The sequence below is a fragment of the Triticum dicoccoides genome, chromosome 3B, assembly GCF_002162155.2.
Source record: "Triticum dicoccoides isolate Atlit2015 ecotype Zavitan chromosome 3B, WEW_v2.0, whole genome shotgun sequence".
Classification (NCBI taxonomy): Eukaryota; Viridiplantae; Streptophyta; class Magnoliopsida; order Poales; family Poaceae; genus Triticum; species Triticum dicoccoides.
Genome location: NC_041385.1, coordinates 793,619,167 through 793,630,025, shown reverse-complemented (window position 1 = coordinate 793,630,025; position 10,859 = coordinate 793,619,167). Strand labels below are relative to the sequence as shown.

Here is a 10,859-nt window from a genome sequence, read left to right as displayed (position 1 = left end):
TTCATGTGCATGCGTTTGAAGTAGGGGTCGACGAGCTTTCGCTCGTCGAACTCGGCCTTGATGCGGTCCCAATACGTCTCAATGCTCTGATTCGTGCCGGTGACTGGGTCGAGGCAGACGACCTTCCACACTTCGGCGAGGCACTCTTCTTCCTTGGACGCCCATTTGATGCGCGGTTCGCCGGACTTGGCCGCCTTCTTCTTCTTCTTCTTGCTTTTCCTCTCGGCGCCGGTGCCGACTCCTCCTCCTCTTCTTCCTCCTCCTCCGTCTCTTCCTCGCCGTAGTCGAGCTCGTCGTCCACGTCGGCGAGGTCCTGCGTAGCAAACCCGGGGTAGCGGCGGCTGCAGCCGAGCCGGCTGCGATGATGTCCTTCATGTCGGCCTCCGTGTGTCCGTCGTCGCCAAGATGCGACGAGGAGGAAGCTTGTGAGTAGAGGCCGCGGCGGAGAGGCGGCATCGGTGAGGCTGCCTAGTCCGGCGGCGAGTACGTGTATGGCGGGTACTGCACGTCGGCGAATGCGGGCGAGGGCGTGCGCTAGAGGGGGCACCCATGGGGGAAAGTGATGTTGGGTTGAAGCCGCCATTGGCGTCCCCGTCGGCATAGCTCAGCGACGGCGTGCTCCATGGGTGGGCGACGACGAGAACCCGGCCAGAGAGCCGACTCTTTGCTGGCTCCAGGGCGCGTACGGATGCCCGGGTGGATTCATCATCGCCGCAGCGCGCTCCGCTTGTTCGGCCGCCGCGCGCGCCGCCTCCGCTTGTTCGGCCGTCGCGCGCTCCCTGGCCTTCATGGCCCTGTTGCGCTTGTCAGCGGTGACGGCTTCCCTGCGCTCCACATCCGCCTTCCACTCGGCGTTGGTCATGCCGGGAGGCTTGGACAGCGGAGCCCTAGGCTTCCTTTGCTTCGGCGGGGCGGCGGCGGCGGGATCCGTCGCGGCGCGTGGCATCACGTACTTCTTCGACGACATGGCGGGCGGAACGGCAGGGGTGGACGCGGGGTTTGGCGGGAGGAATGGAGAAGAGGGAGGGGGGAGCGGGAGGAAACGGCCGGAAAAAGTCTTCTAGTCGCCGACAGAGCGGCCCCACGCCAGAGCTAAAAATTCGCCTGGGGAAGTCCTGTTGGGGGCGCGGCTGGAGATGCTCTAACAACTTCTACAAATAGCACTAACTACTTCTGTCTACATGCACCAAGCTAGCTAGCTACAACCAACCAGCACTAAGAAATTTGCATGCACACGCAAACTCAACAGCCTATGACCTTGGTAGCACACGACCGAACAAGCTGCCATGATCCGCATGCAGCGCCCACTCACTCCACGGCTTCCCAACTGCTCGCCCGACGCTAAGCAACACGTGTGTGAACTGAATTACTGAAACTTCTGTGTAAGCTCATACCGGTTGCCTGGCAAAACCACACGAAGATAGGCCGATGTTTGCGCTCAAGAATTTTCCGAAGTTCTTCTATATCTACCACATCCGCACAGATTGATTCTCATCCTTGCATATGTGTTCTTTTAATAGCGTGAGTATAACTTTTTTCCTCCCGTTTTAAGGCACTAGGGATGGAAATGGGTAGGATATGTATGGGTACAACCCTCTTCCGACCAAACACATAACCATGGAAACATTCTATACCCACCCATTTCAATACTCACTGCCACAAAATTGACACCCATAATATCCAGTGGGTACAATATATAGTATTTACTTTTCGAAAAAGTAGAGAAATGATTCTAAAATTAAAGAACACCAACGCGGTCTCCTCCGGTGGGAGGTCTACTAGAGGCGGCAAGGGAGTACAGTAAGCGGTTTGTGGTAGCCCGACACAGTGGGAGGCGGTGGTGGGAACCAGGGATCGTTGGTCCGAGACTCTTGGACAAGAATTCGTTGGTGATGAGTGGAGATTACATCATTTCGAGGAGTAACATAGGACGTAGGAGGAGTGGCGAGCTGGTAGTTGCGGGCCTCTGAGCTATGGCTGGTTTAGGGAATAAGAGATTGAGCATTGGGCCATAGGAGTTGGATGTTGACCTCACATGTCATATGCGTTATTTTTATTTATTAAGTTTTCTTGCTATCCATTGGGTTACCCATGGGCGTAATTTCATACCCATGCCCTATCCATATTTTTGCGGGTATGGATAACCATTACCCATGGGTATAAAATCTTGCCAAGTTTTGCCCATGCCCGTTCTTTTCAGGTAGGGTAACCACATGTATCCATACCCATGGGCAAAACTGTCATCCCTACAAGGCACGGACAAAGTTTTGCTTGAGTTGACTCTTTATAACATCTCCTGAATGTATCACACACATATATACATGTGTTCCAGTTGCAACGCACGGCATTGGCCTATTTAGCTTATTAAAAGAACTCCGACTCATTATGACCCAACACAACCATTTAACATATAAGAAAAAAAAGGAACATACACGGAACCTTAACGATGAATGTTTTCATTTCAAAATTCGGTGAGCCCTAATCCTAATACTAAGCATAGTGGATCTCCATCGTCACGGGGTTGGAGATGAGTCGGTATGAGCCCCATAGCGTACACGAGTGGTAGTTAGGGTGGAGTTCTGCAGTCTGCACATCCATGATGGCGGTGTCACCTCAATCATTTGCTTCCAACTCCGCACCAATCAAGAACAACCGCGGTGCGGCGCCTACTATCAACGAGCGTTGGAGCAGAAGGTAGAGGTTGAGGGGCACAACTTGATCGCTTTGCTAGCGTGGTGCTAAGGTAGTGCCCTAGGTGAAAGTCAAAGAGTAGGTGTTGTCCTTCCGCAATTTGCGCTTCTAGTTCATCTCTTCATGTGGATAATAGATCTGGTTAATATGCTTGGTGATGTTTCCTCTATAATTCAAGATGTGCATCTGTATGCTGTGTTGTTTTGGTTCTTCATGCTTTTTCTTGGTTTAGTGTGTAGTATACATTTTATTCGCAAGCTTTTGCAAGATGGATCCTACTTTCCTGTCAATAAAATTAAGCGTTTGTGTTGGACACGTTCCAGTCCTAATATGGCAATTTTGCTTTGTGTTTTGCATATGTAGGGGTGTTTGGTTGAGCTTAACTTTGGCTTATACAAACCAAAAGCCTAAGGCAATAGACCAATGAACACATCCTTTTGGCTTATAAACCAAAGTTAATCCCAACCAAACACCCCCTTGAACTACGTTACAGATGGATACATTTACCAGTTTACTAAGTCAGATGCAGAATATGATTTATGTTATTGACAACTGAGTGGGAGGTACCTTAAAATTTGAGGTTCTGCCAAGGTAAGGCATGGATGGATATATATTTTACATATTTATTCTATACAAATAACATAAATTGAAGCACCTTAATATTGTGATTTTTTCCCTAAAAGATGTTAATCCAAATTTATTGGATAGATAGCTAATGCGGTCACCAACCTTCCAAGGTGTATCCGTGACCTGCCCTTATAACGGACACATTGCCCCTGTATAAATTAGTTTTCTTGTAGCTTCCAAAGTATGTTAGTACTAGGAGCCAAACCAAGGCATATGGAAATAATCCATCTGACATTTTTCTGTTCTTTCAAGCACTGCAAATGCAACCCTTTCTTCCTTGCTACATGAAAAAGGGCATTGTTTTTTTTTCAAAAAGGAGATAACCCCCCAGCATCTTCATCGCCTGATGCACACAACCATAAAGAAGACATTGTTGTTGCCATATCTTCGTTCACCCATTCTTCCCTTCTTTCTCCTACATGTGCAATCCAATTCAGAAGCCTAATTTGCACCTGACTATAGTCCACAGCTGTCAGTAGTGAGGCGGGGCATTGATGCCCTAGTCAGGCCATCCCTCTAATCGGGTGGTACCGATGAGCACCTTCTGGCCGTTGACATCTCATCATGGTCAAGATGCCATCTCTAAAGGTTCGATCATCATCTCTTCTTCTCTGTGAACAAGGAGTTTCAATTATTTAATGTATTGACAAGTTTGTTCATTAAAATTTTGCATTAAACAATAAGAAGTGAGACAGAAAACCCCTCAACAAAAGTTTAGGAATATTATAGCTTCATGACAAGTTCCCCCGCCATTTGCCTAAGGCATAATTGTATGGTTTTTGGAATGGTAGTGGCCGACTATTTCATGATATTACGCATCGTCTGCTTTCTAAATGCACCAAGCACTCTCTAGCCAAGAGAATGTTGTAATTCTATGGAATAAATAAAGACCATATTAAAAACATTCACAGTGCACATAATCTATCAATTTTGTACAAAGCCTTTGAGATACGAGTGTATTGTAACTTCACCTTTCAAAGAATAGGTGCTGATAAAATGTTCACGTAAAAGATGTATCCAGTAACCGGTTTCACTCCCTCTACAACCGAAGTATACCTACAATTTGATCAAATTATCGCCACAACAATGAGGAAGGCATGAAATAGTAAATAATATTTAGAGAAAATAAAAATAGAAAATAAAGTATAATACCGCAAGTTGAGTAGACCTACCTGGTTATATGGCATTGCCCAACATTGAGAAATGGGTCGGTAAGTTGATCACCTACTAAAACCAAGTTCAATAAGTTCACATTTGATATCTATGACTAAATATGCCATGTTGAGTCTAAACTAAACTCTGGCCACACATTAAAATTGACGTGTCATATATTATTTTGTCCTGCTTAGACATAAAACTTTTGAGTTAGCAATTCCTCATGCTTTTAAAAGCAGAGAAAGGGAAGGACAGATAAAACCAAAACCAAGCAGTTCATGACGAATAGTAGAAGAGAGAATGTTTGTACATAATAGCATACCATCAACACATCAATAAGCTGGTTTATTCCAATTTGTGTATTTTTCATTTGGTATTTTGGCAGGTTTTTAGTAGGTTTTTTATTTTAGTTTATTTTTTCATTTTCTTTACTTTTTCCCTTCTTCTTTTTTTCTTCTTCTGATTTTTTCAAATGTGAGGAATTTTTCAAATGCATTTGTCAACTTTTTTCAAACCAGCAACTTTTTCTCAGTTTTTTTGCTAACTCTCTTGTTAACTATTTTCAAAGTTCATGAACTTTTTCAACACCAGTGAAGTTTTTTCATTTTTTTTGCACCTTTAAAAAAAGAATGCATCGACTTTTATCAAACCCATGCACATGTTATAGAAAATCGATGATTTTTTTTGCAATTCATGAACTTTTTAATAATTTATAAAAACATTCATTTCGTGAACTTATTTTTCAAAATTGATAAACTTTTTTTAAAATTGACAGTTTTTTTAAAAATGGATTAACCTGTTTTCATAATTGATAGCCATTTTTTAAATTCATTAACTTTTTTGTCAAAAGTGATGTCCTCTTTTCAAATTCGTGACCTTTTTTCAAAATTGATGAACACTCTTACAAAATCCATGAAAATTGACAAATTTGCGAACTATTTTTCCAAAAAACTATGGTTTCTTAATTCGTAAATTTTACTCAAATTCTTGATAAAATCATGAACTTTTTCTATAATTCATGAAATTTATTAAACTAGGAACTTAAATCAAATTCATCAATTTTTTTTCTTCAAAATTTCCAAAATTTCCCCTCAAAACTGGCTGTTCATGAATTTCCAAGAAAAAAGTGTATATGTTTTCCCCAGAATGAACAGCTAATGGTTTTTTTCTTGGACAGTTAGAAGCGATAGAGATTTTTTTTTCTAAGGGAAAGTAGGGAATGAGGTGGAGTGGACGAGCGCAGTTGAGTTACTATCCTAACTATCTGGCCCAGGTGTTGTTCACGTGAGCTCCAGTTCCGAAAAATAGTCCTTAGGCGCTAATTAGGAGGGCCGCTCGTATTCGGCGTGCAGGTCACCGCGAAGCAACGACCTGCGTAACCCCCCACACCCTTCTGCGTATAAGTGGACCGACGCAGGTAGATCATGTCCGGTTTTGCGAAGGTTCTAGCACCTTGGCAAGCCGGTTTTCTTTTCTTCTTCTGTTTTTCTCCTTTTTATTTTTTTTCCTTTTCAATTCTTTTTTCGTCTTAGTTTCTTTTCTTTTTCGATTTTTCTTCTTATTCATTTCCTTTACTTCTTATTTCTTTTTTCTTTTTTCTCGTTTTCGTGATTTTATTAAAATCGTGAACATTTTTACACTGATTTAAAGAAACATTCATCTAATTCAAAAAATGTTCATGAAATTCCAAAAGATTTCATCACATTAAAAATTTCTTCACCATATGTTTGAATTTTTCATCAAATTGAATAAGTTTTGAAATCAAAATTTCTTCACCATAAGTTTTATTATTTTCATTGTGTTAAAAAATTCAATGAATTCAAAAAGTTCACCCAATTTCAGAGAAGTGTTCGTGAATTGAGAATTTGTCCATCAAGTTAAAAAAAATGAAAAATGTTCATCTAATCCATAAAATGTCCATCGTATTCCAAATTTGTTCACCAGAATTGTTTAAAAAGTTCACCAGATTAAAAAACTGTTAATCCATTTTCTAAAAGCTTCATCCGATTTCCAAAAAGGTTCTTGGAAGGGAGACTTTATTTATCAAGTTCAGAAAATGTTCATCAAATTCAAAATTTCTTCATCTGATTAAAACATTTCATCAATATACAAATTCATGAACATTTTTTGAAATCACAAACATTTCTTGAAATCACAAACATTATTCCAATTCAAAGACATTTTTTGGCTTCATGAACGTTTCAAAATTCCCATTTCTTGTTTTCTGAATTTTCATTTTTTTTTCAAAATCCCGAATTTTTGAAAGAAGAAAAAACAAAAACGGAAGAGTAACAAAAAAAAAACAAGAAAATAGGGGGTGCCGGTGTGGGGCATTTAGGAGCACCCCTCAGAAAAAAGGAACCGGTAGCAGCAGGCCATGAAACAGCCCAGCTACAGAAAATAACCGGGCTGTAAAATCGACTGAAAACACAACAAGCAAGTGTCAGTCAAATACATACTTCTATCCACAATTGCAAATCACAAAAAAACACAAATGAACGGTAACAGATTTGACTGACCAATAGCTACCACGAAAAAAGAAGGTTCCGTGCATGTTTTGGCTATTGTTGTATCATCGCCCCATCAGGATACGAACAAAAGCCGCGATGACTTGTCGTCGGGTTGAGTCGGAGTGAAGCTGAATCATCAATCATGGAAGCCAACAACTAACACTGTGGAAACCTCTAGATAGGTAGTTGAGCACTCTACTTCAGTGGATTCTCATCTGGGCGCGGAACGCGACCTAGCACCTAGCCAACATAGAACCACAGAAACCTGGCAATTCTGTGAGCATTGGGGAGGAGGACGCCCACGGAGGGGAGAGTCGCAGGATCCATGGAGCGTATCGGCGACAAGGTGATCAGCAGGGCCGAGATCACGGACGCCGCGTCGGCCACGTTCGCGGACTCCACTGTGATCCCCGACAGGTATGCCCGGCCAGATGAGGTCAGGGACGGGGTCGTCGTCGGCAGCGACGAGAGCTATGAGCTACCGGTTGTAGACATGGCGAGGCTGCTTCACCCGGAGTTGTCGGAAGCCGAGATTGCCAAGCTTGGCTCTGCGTGTCGAGACTGGGGCTTCTTCCAGGTTCTTATCTTTGCTCGCAATGGAGTATATCTACCGTCGTTTTGAGAGAGGCCATTCACTCGTGCTTTTCATATTCGTATACTACAAATAGTAGTGCGAGATCTTGCTGGTTAGGAAATATTAATTCCTGTAATTTCTAGTGATCCTCAGCTCGGCCAGATGCATGGTACAAACTTTCGCTTTAGTTGGGCTGAAATCTAGCTAAAAATTTAGGAAACTCGATGAAAGTTTTCATTTTTTTTCCTTTTTTACAAAAAGAAATGTTTTTGGCATACCTACTGTCTTATTGAAATGACCAAAACATCCAATGCTTTGGTACACCCCACCTCACAAACCGTATAAGAATAATATGGTCATTTTTTTTAACACAGTAGAATAGTATGGTCATTTGACAATAAGGTATACCCACCTCTGTATGTGGCACGTATGTGTAGACGTACACGGCCCGTCACACCCCTCCGTCCTCAGCCTGGCCCATTTTTCTTTCTTTCTTAAAACTTCAGAAAATAAAGAGAAACATATGTTAATGGTCCCTCAAGTTTCCAAAAGGTATAGACTTGATCCTTTAAGATTTTTTGGTATACATTTGGTCTTTCAAGTCTCAAGACCGGATCCTTTAAGATTTTTTGGTATACATATTTGGTCTTTCAAGTCTCAAGACCAGATAAGTCTGGTCCAAAACCAAATTTTAAGCACGTTGACCATGTTTGACGGATGAACAGTAAATTAAAAAAAAAAGAACAAAGCAAAAAAAAACTATGGAATTTTGTAGCAACCAAGATGCTTTGGTGTGTGAAAATTTGTGTGGTGTTTCGACATTTGAGGGACTCGTGGCATAAAAAACCTAATTTTGGCTCACAGAAAAACCTCAAAATTGCTTTTCTTGGCTCGAGCTCCTTGGATGTTATTTGACCACAAAAATTTACACGCACGAAGCGCACCAAAGCATGTCGGTTGCCACAAAATTGCAGATTTTCTAAATTTGTTTGCTATTTTTTTAAATTTACTGTTCATCAATCAAACCTGGTCAAACCCCGGTCAACGTGCTTAAAATCTGGTCTGGACCAAATTTATCCGGTTTTGAGACTTGAAGGTCCAAATATATATACCAAGAAATCTTGAGGGACAAAGTCTATACTTTTGGGGAAACTGAGGGACAAAAACATGCTTTTCTCAAAAATAAATGCGAGAGGTAGAATTCGACAAAAAGTAATACTTGTAGCATACCAACTGTTTTACTGAAATCACTGAAAACATTCAAAAAGAATTGTTGGACTGAAATCCAACCAGAATTCTAGGAAACTTGACGTAAGTTTGGGTATTCTTTATTCAGCACCAAGTTCTGTGATAGAGAAATATGTTGACAAAAAATTCAAATATTTTTGTATATCTACTATCCTGCTAAAATGACTATTATTTTTCCAAGTTCAGCTGAATTTTCACTGAAATGAGAACCATGGCCAGACACCATGTGGAGTGGCTACACTTTAATTTGTTGATCTATCTACCAGACTATCCAAGTCCAACTATCAAATTTACATCCTCTGTATTGGCAGTTAACAAACCACGGAGTTGATGAAACAGTTGTACAAGATATGAAAGATAACACTCTGCAGTTCTTTGGCTTGCCGCTGGAGAAGAAGAAGGCAGTGGCCATCCAAGCCAATGGCTTCGAAGGGTTTGGACACCACTACAACAGAGCGTCGTCTGAAAAGTTGGACTGGGCAGAGAGCCTAATCCTCGTGACGCAGCAACACGAGCAAAGGAACATTCAGTTTTGGCCTGCCAATCCGTCGACATTTAGGTCCTAATTCTCATTATCTCTTGCTTAAATTAATTACATGATGCATTGCTCCGTTTGCTTCGTCTCATTCGCGGGCTTACATATACATTACGTGTACACATATCATTCAGGGATGCACTTGACAAGTACTCAGTGGAGATGTCAAATCTCACAAGCCGCCTTACGGTGTTCATGGCGAGTGACCTCGGCGTTGAGCAGGAGGCCCTCATGGGAACCTTCCAGGGCAAGACGCAGAGTGTTGCCTTCCACTACTACCCTCCGTGCCGCCACCCGGACAAGGTGACCGGTATCACGCCGCACCATGACGGCCTCGGCCTGACGCTGCTGCTGCACGTGGATGACACCCCCGGCCTGCAGGTGAGGAAAAACGGCAGGTGGTACCCGCTGAACCCGCTGCCAGGCGCCTTCGTCATCAACGTCGGCGACATTCTCCAGATCCTCACCAATGGCACGTACAAGAGCGCCGAGCACAGGGTGCTGCCGGACGTCGAGAAAGGGCGGGCCACTGTGGTGATGTTTCAGAATGCTTGTGTTGCCGGAATGGTGAAGCCGCTCCCGGAGCTAGGCGAGGCGACGTACAAGGCCATCGACCATGTTGAGTATGTCAAGGGGAACTTCAGCGCGCTGGCTGAAGGGACAAGGTTCGTGGATAGTCTCAAGATCATGTAACCAAACCTAGGTCGAGAAGGGAATCTAAAGAAGTTACTGATGGAGTACTTTCTGAATCAGAACCACGACGAGTAAATCGGAGCGGAGGGAGTACGTTCTGAATCTTTGTGTCGTATATGTATCTGGTGGCAATTACAAACCAGAACATAAAATAAATAAACTCAGCGGGACTGATTTTTCTAGATCAATCTGCTAGGATTTATTGTTATTGAAAATTGGTATGTTTACAGGGATAACAATGGGATAATGTTGCTTTATAAATTATAATATAAAGCGGGGGAATCCTTTTTCGTAACAATGGGATAATGAGGTCCCAACCATATATGACGACCCCGACCTAAAGCTAAATAATGCCTAGCTAAATTGTGAGCTTTAAATTTCGAGTTGCTAAACTCATGAGCGAAATTACAAGAGATAAATGTATTCATACAGATTATAATCTCCTTGATAACTCCTCCATAAACAGCCCCTTCAGGCATTCAAGCCCGTCAGATCACATCGTTTACTGCCTTCGCAGTCGAGCCGACACGTGTTTGCCCTTCAAAAGTTAACCAAGACCCTTCACTCGACCCCATGAGTTGGCTGGAGGTCCAGGCCCTATGCCCACCAGGTGCACTATCGTGCCCCCAATGTATCTATAAAAGAAGAAAAATCACAACACTTTGCGCTTCGGCCGAATCACCGTTTTTGAAGCCGGTTTCTATGAACCGGAATGTCTCCAATGAATACAAAGATAGGGAGGTCGGACACTTTGTCCTCGACTTCCTCCTCGGGGCGATGAGCTTGGTGGATCATGTCTCCTTCAACCTATTAAAGGAGGTCATAC

The 10,859-nt window shown here is 42.8% G+C and overlaps 1 protein-coding gene across 1 annotated transcript; it reads left to right on the top strand.

Annotated features, from left to right (window-relative positions):
- The first annotated feature begins 7,189 nt into the window (after positions 1-7,189).
- Positions 7,190-10,221, top strand: LOC119278515 (protein SRG1-like). Its single transcript, XM_037559858.1, has 3 exons — positions 7,190-7,560; positions 9,117-9,364; positions 9,475-10,221. Exons 1-3 carry the CDS (start codon positions 7,309-7,311, stop codon positions 10,031-10,033), a joined length of 1,059 nt encoding a protein of 352 aa, XP_037415755.1. The 5' UTR covers positions 7,190-7,308; the 3' UTR covers positions 10,034-10,221.
- Positions 10,222-10,859: the final 638 nt, after the last annotated feature.